This window comes from Haliaeetus leucocephalus, unplaced genomic scaffold, assembly GCF_000737465.1.
Source record: "Haliaeetus leucocephalus isolate CR32 unplaced genomic scaffold, Haliaeetus_leucocephalus-4.0 Scaffold587, whole genome shotgun sequence".
NCBI lineage: Eukaryota > Metazoa > Chordata > Aves > Accipitriformes > Accipitridae > Haliaeetus > Haliaeetus leucocephalus.
Genome location: NW_010973023.1, coordinates 451,703 through 466,708, shown reverse-complemented (window position 1 = coordinate 466,708; position 15,006 = coordinate 451,703). Strand labels below are relative to the sequence as shown.

Below are 15,006 nucleotides of genomic sequence, written 5' to 3'. Positions count from 1 at the left end.
TAAACAGATTAAATTAAAATCAACACTGCAATAGTCTCGTGAGCCTCTTAGGGCTTGAGCTGAGTAAGTGATAAGAAAAATGTAAATATGTTCTTAAAGGGTAAGTTTCAGTCCAACAATGCCAGGCTAGCTTTCTCTGAACATCTCCATGAACAAACCTGCTTATTTTCTTTACACTCAGAAGAAACTTTTAAGCTTTCTTGAGCAAATATCTACTGTGGATGATTTTCAAATTGGGGAAGAGATTATAACATTCACAGTGTGTCCTGTTCATAGGTTACACAAACCCTAAGTGAGACAAAAAGCCTCCACTGAATGATTTCAGGACCTAACTAATAAAGCACATCTTCCGCGTCCAGGCCTTTAAATGTTGGTGACAAATTGGGAATGGGACAAAAATCTCCAGAAAGGAATGACAAAGCTGTAACAACCACCATGCTATCAAATTCACCGATCTGTTCATGCACATTTTGCAAGTCCAAGAGACAACATTTAGCTATGCTGAAACATGTGCTTGATGCTTTTTCCCCCCCTTATCTCTACATGTCATAGAATAAGAGTTGACAAACATATAAACCATATCTTCTTAATTAGAAAAAGGTAATTAATTACCTGATGGTGGTTCTTGGATAATCAGTCCTCCAGAGAGTGTCCGGATAGGTGACAGTACTTCAGGAAGAATGGCTTGCATGAACTGAACACGGAAGTCATTTGGGTTGAACACAAAATCTCTCTCATGGGCAATTTCTTGAAGTTCTGCCAGATCAGCATTTCTCGACCCAATGGCAAGGATCACTATCCGGTTCCTTTTCATCTCTGCCGCAGCTTGGTCAACAGCATCCCTGGACTTACCACCAGTGATGAGTACCAGCATAGGGAGCACCCCTTCCTCCATCCTGCACCCAGCAGCACTGGTGAAGAAGTTGTTCCTCACAAAGTCCAGTGCCGAGCCAGTGTTGAGTGCCGTACCACCCATGAGCTTCATTCTCTTCACGTTAGCCATCACATCCTTTCTGCTCTGGTGGGTGTTAAAATAAAACTCTGGCTTCACAGTGTCTGCGTACTGTGCCACTGCAACTTGGATCAGGTCGGGTCCAACCTCCAGCCTTTGGACAATTTTGGCAACGAAATCACGAATTGAGTTAAAGGGGCCAGTCCCCAATGCAGTTGAGCCATCTATCAGGAAGACTATATCCTTCTTGTTCACTTCAATAACTGCAAGTAACACATGAACATAATATTAGCAGAAACCTTCACCACACTCTGTGCATCAATTCTATGTCAATAATTCAGCAATGTTTAGGACTTCTCGTTTGCTTGAAGTACTGTTAGTCTCAACACCTTTAAAAGGGTCTTGCTTTCAAAACAGAATTATTTTTTAGCTTCTAGCAGAGGGCTAGTAAGAACTCCAATTCATTGTTTCCCCTTTCTAAAACACAGAAGAGTTGCAAGAATGGCATTGTTTATAAAACGTAGTATTAAAATGCATATACATGTCAAAACAAGAAAGAAAGGCAAACAGTCAGGAGAAATCTTGGCACTCAGCTGGCACGTAAGATAAAATAACCAGGTGATGCTCCATCTGCAGTGGAGCCATCTGAATCATGCCAGAGTGTGGTTTGGTCTCAGAAGGATTAGGTTCCCAAGAGCAATGACACAAGAAAAGAACAGTCTTCACTTACTCAACATACCTGGACTTTGGGTCTTCACATCCTACATCTTATTCCTTATCTAACAAAAACAAGTTATGTTTTTTCTTGGCACAGCTAGCCCCATCATGGAAGAGCTGTATTATATTCTGGTTGCCATGTCTTTAACAAAACCGGTTGCCTAGGTTGTAATCTCTGAAACTTTATTACTGATGATGGCATAGGACACAAAGAGCACAATTAGCTTTCCAGTTCCCTGGCTAAGTTTGAAGAAAGGTTAGGGAGGAAAAAAAAACCTGTTGTGCAGCATTGGAACCAAAGCATCATCATATTTAATACAGTAAATGTACACAAAAAAAACAGTAAATACTAACAAGACCAATACCGTTATGATAAAAGCATTATACATGATCATCATGGGAGATAATCTTAATACCATCTTTTAGACAACCCCACTCACATCATCACCTCCCCAATTTCATGCCATGGAAGTGAAAAAGGAAACCTTGTGTTGCTTCCAAGTTATGTTGGGGCATTACGGATCACTGTGTTATGTTGGACTTGGGGTGACCTTAAATCACCTACCCACCTAAGAGCTATTCAAGGTGGTAGGTCCATCACCTCCCAGGCTCACTGTTACACCTAGTGCACAGCCTGGGGGAAGAGGAGACCCAGCATTGTCGGGATCTCACACCCCTCAGGGCAAGTGGTAGCAAACACTCTCTTGTCCTGCCTGGATGTAAAAGGGCAGCCACTCGGCCCATCAGGGCTGCTCTGTGTGGAGGCTATTTACTTTGGATTTGAACAAAGAACAAAGCTTTGGCTGCAGTCTTCCTTGGCCGGACACCAGCTGGCCACGGAAAGCAGTGCTTCCAAGGCCGGTCTCTGTCAGGTTTCTCATTACGGGTGAGTGCCATGAGTTTGGGCTACCCCAAGGAGTGACATAGAGCTCAAGATGACATCTGCAACTTGGCTGCCCCTTCTGCCCTTGGACCCTGAGACACCTGCCTCTGCCAGCTAGTGTGAGGCTTTGCAAAAGTGTCTCTCAGAGTCTTGCTGGAAATTGTTTGATTAAGGACCGATTGTCAAAATTTAAAGCTTAAAATAGCCCGCTGTGGTGTTGGACACAAAATGATGACAACCTGCACGAAACAGATATGGTGGTACCCTCCCTGAGATACAGCCTCACATGAGCTGACAGTGTCTTGCAGTTGACTGCCGAGGCTGTCAAAACAGAGCTACTCACAAAGCAACAAGGATTTGTTTAAATGATCCCTTTCCCAGAACCATGATTTCCAACATTTATCTCCCCAGCCATGTTTTTTTTCCTCATCAGTTACTCCGAGAAGGAGAGGACTGAAAACAGAAACCTTTCCAAATGGATAACAAAGGCTGAAATTTCTGCCTTGTATCACCCAGGAGAGATGTCCAAAGCACTTCCTTAGCATGTCAGCAGCTAGATACCCAAAAATGGAGACCCTGGAAACTTTGACTTTATATAGTAGTTTGTGGGAAACATCAAAGGGGCTTTGTAAAGTTGAGGGAGGCTGGGAAGGAATAACTCCCTCCACCACTCATTCCTCTTGCAGCTCTCAAATCCTGCAGTATGTTTCCTTAGAGAAGAGGAATGCAAGAACCGAAACCAAAACCCACAGGAAGAAACACCCCATGGTGCTATTTTCAATGGACACAATTAAAGCAAAAGCAGTTAAGCAAGGCTGTTCACATCCCAGAGGGTCTGATCCAGAGCCCAGTAAAGCTGATGGCAAGTCTTCCAGGAATTTCAAAGGATTTGGGATCAAAGCATTATATCTTTGACTCTAAAAGTTGGGAATGTTGGAGGGTGTCAATATTGAACCCAGCCCTACATAGTTGCCTCCTCATTGCCATCTCAGCTATATTTAGTGAAGCACCTCATCTAATTTATCATCCAGGCTCCCCCAGTAGCTAAAGGAGAGGGGAGAAGAGAGGCAGAAAGGCACTTTGAGACATCCATTCATCCCAGGAGGACTAGCATACAGCCAGAGAGCTAAAGTGAAGCGAGGTGACTTTAGTATTTCACAGGAACGCTTGGCACCTCAATGGATTTGGTATTTCTTTCAGGCTGCGGTGTGTCTCCCAAACCAGTGCTTTATGCTGCAGACTTCCAAGGCACTGATGTGAATCAAGCACACCAGTCAAAATTAATTTCCATGGATGCTAGGAAAAGGGAATTCCCTAAAACTCCTTTGAAAATACCCACTTCTCCATTTAGCATATCCATCTATATGTAATTGCACAGGCTGATGCTACTGTAGTACCTTCTTAAAATGAGCTGGCATTTTAAGTGAAAAATATGCAAGTGCAGATGAAACCAAATGTACCAACATTTTGAATCTTGCCATTCAAGCTGTTAAAAACTAGAAGGGCAGAAAGAGAGGTTTTCCATTGACTTGGATGGGCCGTGGCATGCTCATTTTAGCTAGACTTGCCGACTTCAGCTTATTTAGCTAAATATGGTTCTTGTAGGGTACTACAGGCAAAAGTTCTTTATATCTTTCCTGGAATAATCAAGGCAATGTCATAAAATGACCTTTTAGGAAAATTCCTCCCTTTGATTTGAGCCACAGGATAGCAATCATGTTTAGACATAGATCAGTGAAGACATATGGAATGCAGTTTTACATGTCAACGTACATCACGAGTTGAACAGTATGTACAGAACTCCAGACTGGCACTTGGATCCCAAAAGTGTTGTTCGCATTAAGCGTCCTGGTAATTAAATGCAGCAACTCCAGCCGGGGCCTTTCCAGGGGCCTCTGAAATACGACATACTGTGTCTTTCATAAAGCCTCTCTATCAGTAAATTTAACTTAGTCATAAAACCATAGGGCGAGAAACTCTTAATCACCTGCTTGCTCCATAAATCAAGGTATCCTTTATTCTACTGCACCCAAACTAATGCTAGTCCAGAAATAATGTCAATGGGGACTTAAGAGTCCAAAGTGACCTAAGTCGAATATTGACACCTATGTTTTCATTTCCCATGGCCTCATGGAAAGCTGTAAGCTTCCTCAGCTTACAGATTGAAGGGAAATATATGTTAGCAAGGTAGGGATTTTACTTCAGAAGAACTAAGGGCTGTTTTGCTTTTAAGTTCAACAACACAGGAATTTCACTCTTCTCCCAAGGATAGTGCACAGTTTCAGTGAGGTATGGAATTTTACCGTTTTAGCAAGCTGATAACTTCAACTCTGTGAATAGGGATCCATTTAATATCCCCGTTAGCTTCCCCCGACAAATTTCATTTTCATGACACTTTCAACTGACGTATAATGTAAGCTTACATGACATAAATGTTTTCAGAACTGACAGTGCTGCAGTATTTACTCCTGGGGTGCTTAGATACCCCAATAAGGATTATATGAGCTTCTTTATACTCTGCTTGTGTCCTTTAAAACCTCGTGCCATGCCAGTTATTTGCACAAAACCTCACAGTTTTCAAAAGATAACCCACTGAGCAAATGAGTTTCTGCACATTAGCTGCAAGACTATTTGTCTTTCCCATTGTTTCTCCATGACCAGACCAGAGAGATGCATTGCAAAAAATGAAGAATTTAAATTAAAAAAAAAAAGTGTTTTAAAGCGTGCAAAAGCTCATTCATTCATCGATTCATCAAAATGCAACAGTCCAGAAAGGCATACATACCTTCAGTCACAATGGTTGGGGCCTCTAACAAAATGAGTCTTTGGGCCACTCCAACAATGTTGGGCAGTAATAATTCTCGAAGAGCATCAAGGTTATGGATATCCAGGGCAGTAAATGCGAAGCTTCCATCAGTAGCAATCTGCTGCAGCTCTGCACTGTCAGCATTCAGGACCCCAATGCTAAACGAAAATATACTAGCTTGCTTCACCGCTAACAAGCCCTCTCGGATATCATCACTAGACTCTCCACCACTTATCAGCACTAAAATCTGAGGCACCGCTTCCTCTATCCTGCTGCCTCCCGCCTGGGTGAAGAGGTTCTCCACCACAAACTCCAGTGCTGCACCAGTGTTCGCTTCCTCGCCACCGCGGAAACTAAGTGCCTTCACGGCATCCAGAACATCCGCTTTTGTGGAGTAGCTGTTCAAAGCGAACTCGGTTCTGGGTTCATCACTATACTGCACCACCCCAATGTGTATTTGCTGAGCTCCAACTCTGAGGCTTTCAATCAAATTTACAAGGAAATCACGTATGGCTTGAAAATTGACACTTCCGATGTTGTTTGATCCGTCAATAAGGAAAATAAGGTCAGCAGACTCTTGAGCTTTAAAAAAAGAAATGCAAAAGGTGAAAGCATTAAAATGAGTGATTACATGCGGTTGTACAGTGTTCTGACATGTTTCTTGGAAAACCAGTAAGAAACACGAAAATGAGAAAACAAAACACATGTTCACTGAGGAGGTGACATTTGCCTCTTAGTTCTGCATTCTGATTGAATACGAGCTCCCAGCCCCATCGCAGTAGCATCCACTACCCACCAAGAGACGGCTCGAGCAAACACAACCGAGCCGGTAGCTGCAGTTACATGGAGGTCAGCATTATTGGCATGCGAGGAGAAAACTTGGCGAAATATAGTTTTTGGAAATCTAGATCCATTCCATCAGTGGCCAATACTGTCCAACTATTTATTCAGAGCCAAAAGAAAAAGATGAATTTTAATGGTAATTCAGCCTGAAGATAGCAGGTGAGGACAGTAATATTCGTAGGCTATTTTCCTCATTGGAGTATTTTTTTTTTTTTTTTTTAAGAAAAAAGCCACCATTTACTGGATGCATGGAAAGTTTCAGCCTCTCTGTTGTAGTTCTGCTCTTTTGCTGGTTAAAACCAGCAGCTGAATATATTGGCTTCTCCCACCATGAAGGATTATTATTTGAAATGCATTTGCTAGAAACAATTGAAAAGGTTTTGGTTATTATTCTTGCACTGTAACTCTTTTACCAGCTGCCAGCATACACACGATGGTATTTGTCCAGCAAACTGACCCGCACAATTGTCAACATGTGCCATGCAAAAATTATCTTGCATTAATTATTTTGCACAAAGATGCGTTGACTATCGATAGAGGGGTCTGGTCTGTATTTTTCATATGGACTCTGGATATTCAATCAAGGAATGCAGAATCAGGTTAAAACAGGGTGATGAAATCAGTCATGACACAATTATCCAACTCTATTTGTTGTGACCATACCCAGATGATCACAATCATCTGCTGAGATTATACACACACTGAACAAAACTTTTATATGGCATGAACATGGTTGTTGAGGGAAGCATTTTTGCTGTGAGACTTACCGAAGCAGACCCAAAATGCCCTGGTGTCTGCTCTGACTCCTTTTGCTCAACTAATTTTACCATCAACGTCACCAACAGCTATACGCATGCAAAAAGGAGGCAGGGGGAGGAGAAGACCCCAAAGCATGCTCAGATGTTTCCATGCTCTTACTCTCCAATCTTGTTAAGAAATCAAATTTCAGACTGTTTGCAAATGAATGACAAGCAACATTTGGAAATCCAACCCAGCTCTCAACTTTTGAAAGCCGAAGGTGAAACCAGTAGCAAAACTGGCATGTAGTTTAGCAAGGCCAAGAATAAACCTGCAGTCTTTGCTATTAACCAGCCGTGTCAATAATTTTTTTTGGTTTTTGCCTGTTCAGTTGTTTTTCTAGTAAATATTTTCATACATCCCAATGCCACCAAGAGATTCAAATAATGCTACAATTCTAGCGACAAAGGAGAAGGTCTCCAAGGGCATCATCGCTTCCCTGGGCCAACTCAATAGCCAGTGTTGGCTTCGAGAACATCAGCGTGGTTCAGAATTGCAAAGGGCTCCAGGATTTATTTTTCCATCACTGAGTTGAAATTTAGGGGAGCTTAGGGTTGTCTTTACTGTGCCATTTTCAGTTGGGATGTACACGTTCTACTTAATCATATAAATAAAAGGGAAATCTCAAAGCGGTTGTACCCAGCGCTGCTTTAGATGCCCTGGACATCTTTTTGAGAAATGAGATTTCAGACACCGATGGGTGTCATCACGGCAGCACGGGTCACTCACACAGGAGAGAAAATAGATAGGAAACAGATGCGTTGGATAATTTGTCATCACTGTAAAAAAAACTTGTACTTCAGTGCACATTTATGGAACAAGCTGGTGCTGGAGAACAAATAAAAGCATGCTTGTTACACAACTAAGCAAGGAGGGTCAGATGAGACAGACAGCTAAGATTTAACGAATACATCAGGGCAAACTTAGGGCTGACTTTCATACTTACGCTAGTCAGCTCTGGGGACTGCCACAGACCAACAGCTTTGGCACTCTGTACTGGAAATACTATAGGACTCGGGTTTTTTTACATTTCTGTTTCATATTAGGGCTCATTTCTAGCATAACATCCATGGCTTTTTTAATACTACATGGAGTTATCAGCTGAGTAAATGACTTCTTAAACCCTTATGCAAACAGTTATCTGTACCATGCTTTGCACACTATTGTCATCCAATGTTTAGGACCCATAACATCTTTTCCCAGGTTTGATGATATTCCGTAGATCGCCCATGCAAGTCACACAGGGGCAAAACTACAATAGTAGGATTAGCTTAAATTTGTGTTACAGTGGGGTACGGAGACACTTGCAAAAAATATCTTTCAGTAGAAATGAACTTGGAAATGCATGATATACATGAAGTAGGAATTTACCTTTAAAGCTTTTAAAGAAATGTCTGTGACTCCAGATGTTTATGTACTATGGGGTTACCTGCTGGTGTGCCCCAGAGGATGACAACCAGCCACCAAAGACCAATTCCCCTGTTGATTTCAACAGGGAAGCACTGGGGTCCTTCACAGCAAAGATGCCAAACAGCCACTGCAGCGCTGTCAGCAGGTTGGGTATAACATTCATTTTTCACATATATTGACATGATTTTCTTAGAATTGGAGAACCTTATGTCATCTTTCTGGGCCGGCTGCTTTTCTTCCCTGTGGCTTTCACGTGATCTGGATATTTGCCCTGTCAAGCACTTTGCACAATAAAAACACACGTGAGCACAGCCTTTTGGTGTTGCTCGGTGTCATGCAGTGATGGAGAGCACCCAGTGGAGCTGGCGTGAGGGTTAATCAGGCAAGACAACACAGGGGGATTAATGTCACACTGCCTCATTACACTGCTGTTGCCTTACATCACCCCACAAGCTATTGACCTTCAGATGGAGTCTCAGGAATAAAAAGAAAGGTTTGATCTCTGGGACTTCTGTTTTGAAACACAACAAAGCTGCTCAGAAGGCCCTTTGCATGCTGAAATTTCATAAACAGAGAAGGGATGGAGGAAGACTGTCTTATTTTTTGCCAGGCAAATTGGGCCCCTGGCTTGTGGTCAGCGCAGATCTGTTCAAGCCAACATGGTTTGCAGAGAGGTTTCAGTTACAGGAAGGGTCCAGCACTCCAGCATGTGGAGGCCATCGGCTTGTATAGAAGGCATTTGAGTGACATCGCAAAAGGGACTCTACAACCACACACCTTCTCCAGGCGGATGAGGAGAGAGGCTAAGGGCCAGCTCAGGGTTTCAGCGAAGAAGTTCTCCACCGATCTGCTTTTGCTGTCTTCAGCCAAGAAGGTGACTTTCTGGAGAGCACATTGCCTATCTCCCCTGCTAGCTGCAAGGGGACATCCTTCATGGTGTCCCTGCAGCCATCAGCGACCTTCTCAGTCTCCAGAGGGTTTTTGGTCAGGGCTTCAAAGAGTCACCATCATAGCTGGTGTGTTCCTCTCCTAGTTCCCTGCCTTGGGGCAATTTAATAACTCTGCAGAGCTTCCTACGTTTACATTTCCATGCCATGGGTGCGAAAAAATGGCTGCAACAAGCTGCTGCCCATCCAAGGGCTCCTGTGCTACCTCCTGGCAGCTCTGGCAGGGATGCCAGCTGGGTTTGCAAACAACAGCACGCTCAATAGCTACAAACACGGGGCCACACACTTCAAACCTTTGTTTTTAAACCTCTGAACGTCCATCTCAGTCTTGCCCCTACAAAGGCTTTAAACAGCGCAACGCCAGCAGATACCATGCTGATGGGAGCCATCAGCAGTCAGCCATTACCTGTGATGTCTTTAACAAGTCCTTTGGCCCCAGCCTTTTCTGGAGTCATGGATGAACGGACACTCGCCACTAAGTCTCCAACTATGCCGTGGAGAGCGGTAAAATTCTCTAGGTTGAAAAGGTGCATATCGAAGGGTTCGCTCGCTATTTCCTTTAACTCCCCTTCCACTGCATCCTGCATGCCAACCGCAAACATGTTTACATGGGCCGATTTAAGGACAGATGATGGCAGAGCCACATCATCCTGGGATCGTCCATCCGTTAACACTATAATAACCTGGGGGATGCCTTCACTGGCTCTGCTTCCAGCAGCTTTAGTGAGGTGGTTCTCGATTAGGTACTCTAATCCTTTTCCAGTCTTGGTGCCTCCCCCCATGTAAGGCATGTTGGCAATATGGGACAGGACGTCTCGGGTAGAGGGGTAGGTATTTAACTGGAACTCTGTGTGGGGGTTTCCGCTGAACTGGACCAGGGCAAAGCGAAAATCATTTCCTCCCACATCTAAAGCTTTTACAACATCATACAGAAACTCTCGAACGAGTTGGAAATGTTCCTTCCCAATGCTCCAAGAGGAATCCACTAGAAATATTATATCAGCCACAGCAACGGTTTTGACAGCTTTAAAAAAACAGATGGGGGTTTAGGATTTTCTATCAGTCAGCGCAAGCATGCCTCCTCCTCCTCCTCACCCAAACGACCGACGGCCTCTTTCGCATGGTGAAAGTGAAGCTTAGCTTCCCCTTCTCGCCCGCAGCAAAACGAGAACCTCTGGGGAAAAACCAGGCAGCCATCAGCGCCCCGACAGCGCAGGCTTTGGGAGACAGGAGGGGACAGCATGCGACCTACCCTTCAAGGGGAGGAGGAGGCGAGATGCTTCTCCCCTCCCAGACCCTCACTGCACGGGTTTGGACACCAGCCCTGAGCCAGACAAAGACGCCTGCGGCTTCACGTATTAATTTGGGCTTGTTTGGCTTCAAACCACCCATGGCCTCCTGTGCTTTTTTTCGCTGGCTCAGGGCTTTGCCGGCTCCATGGTGGTGCTCAAGGAAGAAAGAGCTGCTCAATTTAAGCAGCCTAGGTGCCGGCATGAGTTTTCCATATTTTTTCTGCTGCTAACACCACCACCACCCCCCCCGCCCCATGACACCAGCTACAGTCCCAAAGACACCAGTGCCTCCTCTTAAAAAAAAACAAACAGCCTTTCTGCAGGTTCTTGGCAGCATTTGTCTCACTGCAAAATGCCCTCCTACACATGCAAGGAGGGCAAAACAGCTCTGCCCAGGAGAAAACCCACTTGGGGCCACCCTAGGTGCACGTCCCACACCCCCGTCCCCCGCAGAGCATCCTCAGTGGCACGTCACCGGCCAGTGACATGCTCAGGAAGGCATCGCGCGCACGTTGGCCAAGGTCTGGGTCCAAAAGGACCCTCAGCCGAGCGGTAACTGAGGAGCAGAAGGTAAAACACAACATACTATTGACATGCATTTTAAAAACCAAACAGTGCAAATGCATTGGTGTGAACTAGCGGCACATTTGTACAGGGGCAAAGTCAGGTAAAGCGGTCTGGTCTTACCTGCTTGCTGCTGGGCATGAACTGAACAAAAGCCTGAGAGCAGGAGGCAAAACATTGCCACAAAGGGCAAATGTCTGTGTTTCCTCATTTTGGTCTTTTATCTGAGTTTTCCTTTTATTCTCTTTGTTTCAAAGCACCCAGTGTGAGACCTGAGGGAGAAAAACAGGGAGAGTAAGAAACAGCGGCAGTGCTGGCCAGGCATGGATGAGACACAAGATAGAAAAGCCAAACCACGTGTTTTTGCAATGCTTTTGTGGCACTTTGGCAGGAGAAAAATATTTTAGTGCTGGCCAGTCTGCTTCGTAGCAAGCATTTCTTTGGAAGAGGACTCATCCTTCACATAACTGGCATTTAATCACTCCTGTGGACCCAGATGACTTTCTTCATACTTATGCTGTACCAGGTAATACCTAATAATATAGGAAAATGGTCAGCCTAGGTTTCTACCACCAACCCTTAAAATATATGATGGCCTTTCACCTGTCCTCCTCACCCATGGATGACCAGCTGAAACATCTTGGGCAACGTGTTCCCTCTTGCTGCTGCCCTTTCTTATTTTATTTTTTACAAACGCCAAAATAATAATTGCTCTAAACACCCCCCTGCCTCAGCTCACCTTTTCAGCTGTCCCAAACATACAAATGGAAATTTAATTACTCCAGACCCAAGTGAGCCGCATGATCTGGCTGTACAGCAAAAAGCCCTTGGACTCCTGCAGCCCCGGCAGTGGAATAGCCTGTGCTGCCTGACCAGATTTGGGAAAGGCACCAAGAATAATATTTTACATGTTGGAACCAAAAATGTCATTTATGGAAGTTTCTTATCTGTGATCCACCTGGCAAGTCTTCTGAAACAATGTCTCCTTCAGGAAAGCTATGTATCTGTTGTCATAGAGATGGCCAATTTATTATTTAATCTTCATTTCCAAGCCTACAGAGCAGAAACCAGCAAGGCTTGCTTAACAGAGAAAATATCCTCCCAAAAGGGAATGCAGTGATTTAATACTTTTCACTCCCCAAAAGGAGCTCAGTTACTCAAATGAGCCAAAAGTGATTCAAATACATCAATCTATTAACCAGGTCATCATAAAAAAAGTATAAAAAAAATCAATTTTCTTATTACCATCCTTGCTAACTCCATCAATCCAGAGAGTTATGACCAATACAAGAGCCTAGAGAAGGCTGGGAGGAAGACTAACTCCCTTTTTAAGGAGAGCTGTGGTAGTTACACAGATGGCCATCATTGACATGGCCAGAAACAGAACCATGTGCCAGGAATTAGGGAAAATTTGGAAATAAACACCTGAACAGATAATCCCACTTCCACTGAAGAGATGCTCCTCAGGGCTATCAGAGGGGTGGGAGGGGGGGTCAGTGGAAAGGAGGGGACAACCTCCACATTGTTTCCCAAACCTTGATGTGATCCTGACACTTCCACTGGCTCCCTGCGTGTCAAAGCTGGGCTGGGGTCTGGTCCTTCTTGGGAGAAGGGGTTTGCAGCATTCACTCTTCCTTGTGCTCCAGATGGCACTTATGGATGCCATATATCATGAATCAGGCAAAAGCTAGCCTCTACTTCTCCCCCCACATTTGTGTATAATAATAATAATAATAAATAATAATAATAATAATAATGCCAGGTGGAGAGACATTTAATAGGCACCCAGAGCCAGCAGCTAGCACACAGCATTAAGATGTGACAAGTCTTCCCTGTTATTGGCAACTCCTCGATTTATAGAGGCAGCTGCTGCAGCCCAGAGGTATCACTACCATTCATAAAAAGACGAAAAAGTCATCCTGGTTAGCTGGCACCCATCCATCCTCCTGGCTGTTTCAGGCCAAGCCAAACCTCCCAGTACCTCCAGTGGGAGTGAACCCGCTCTGCTGGACTGTGTCCCTGATTTACAGCTTGCTCCCAGAAAACCTGGGTACACCCAAAGGATGCATGGGGAGGGGAAACCTGGGCTCTGCTTCCCTATGGGTGCAGGATTAGCCATGGGCACTGCTGCAGGGTTGCTCCTCTGAGCACACAAATATAGAAAGGTCTGTAAGTCTCAGAGCTGAGGTTTGCAAAAAGCATTGAGCTTGTGACAACCACCCATCCAACCCCATTGGACCATCTTCCTCCCCTCTGGGCAGAAGAGGTTTATGGAAGAGCTGCAAGTTTTTTGGACGGGCTTGCCTTGCAGCATCCATTGGGAGTAAAAATGTTCCTAGCAAAGAATGAAAAATGTGAAATAAAATGTGCACTACAGAAAAAATGGCCTGTTAAAGTAATGTATGCTCTAAAGGTGCTAGTAATTCTTTTCTGCAACGCAGGAAGTTATGTTATCATCCTGTTTATTAGCTGCTGGTATCCTATCCCTCTGCAGTCGCAACAGCTGGGGGTGAGCAGAGCATCAAGATAAACGAGTGAAAATTAATGTCTTGCCAGCTAATAAATGACAGGACCGAAGCAAACATTTGGGGGTTTTGGGTTTGAACATTGAGCAGCTGCAGAGAGCCTTACAGGGCTGTTTACAGCCATGAAACACAGCAAAAGGGAAAAGAAAATCTCCCTAGTACTATGAAATCTCCCCTGCCCGCAGCAACCCCCATGACCCTCCCGCAGTGGTGGGCAACTGGGCTTTACATCAAATGGGATTTCCAAACTCAGTGGTGGATCTCCACCTACATCTTTAGGGCTGCCTTGCCCATGTTCAAACAAGGAGCCTCGGGGAGAGCCAGGGCCGAGCCCACCTCCATTAGGTCCCTTTGGGTCGTGGTTCAGTCCTGAAGCTTTGCGGCAGAGAAACCACTGGCTGTATTTTAGGTACTTCCATTCTGGCCAACCCAAATGGTTGAAAGTCACAAGTCAGCCCATGGGGCACCATGAGATAAACCTGGATATCACAGTGTATTAATACAATGCCCAGTCTCAGCTTTGGTTTATTTGCCCTGGTCAGCTGGGAAATACAATGCTTTTTTCAAGCAATAATAAGTCGACTGTTCTTTTTAGTTACCTTCTTTTCTATTTTAGCCTTTAGGAGGCCTCTAGATCTATTTCCAGCTTTCTCTGTGACCTCCATCATGGTATTTTTAGTTATATGAACGCAGGGGGACTAGTTCATCAACAAGAAATGAGTTTTAACATCATGATTCCCCAAAACCATCCTAAAATCACAGGAGCTGAGATTAGTTACTAGATGGAAAGAAGCAGCAAAGCCTTGTAGAAAGAAATTATTGATGTTTCTTAGAGACTGACTTATAACTTATGGAAAAGAGGTGCATTTAAGCACAGGTGTTCCTGAGGGTTTTCTCTTATATGGCCCCCTCCATGGCCCCCTTGTTAGCAAAGGAGGAAGAGTTGGGTGTTTACAGAAAGGGGTGGGTGCGGAAATTATATTCTTGTAGGGGATGGCCCTTGAGAAGAAGCAAGGATAGCAGCTTTTTTTGTAGAGGCAATGTGCTCCTTGGGAGGGTTTTGGGTGGGTTGAACAAAAACTCTGCTCAAATCTGGTTTGACTGAGCCGACAGCAAGTCTCTGATTTAGTGCGAAAAGTGGGTTTAAGACAGTAAATGAGGTGATTTTTATTGCTTGGAGGTAGGTCTTGCTTGGCTTGCCTTGGTGAGGTGCAACAAGTAACTTGCTTTGCTCAACCTGTTCTTGCTTTGTGTCCTAGATTATCATTG

General features: G+C 44.4%; 1 protein-coding gene across 1 annotated transcript in view; it reads right to left on the bottom strand.

Annotated features, from left to right (window-relative positions):
• COL6A3 (collagen, type VI, alpha 3) overlaps positions 1-11,423 on the bottom strand; it is a 54,233-nt gene extending 42,810 nt beyond the window's left edge. Inside the window, exons 1-4 of the mRNA XM_010577891.1 lie at positions 11,336-11,423; positions 9,763-10,380; positions 5,338-5,940; positions 613-1,215 (exon numbers count right to left, since the gene is read on the bottom strand). Of these exons, the coding sequence (XP_010576193.1) occupies positions 613-1,215; positions 5,338-5,940; positions 9,763-10,380; positions 11,336-11,423 (1,912 nt within the window). The remainder of the gene's footprint in view (positions 1-612; positions 1,216-5,337; positions 5,941-9,762; positions 10,381-11,335) is intronic.
• Between the last annotated feature and the right edge of the window lie 3,583 nt (positions 11,424-15,006).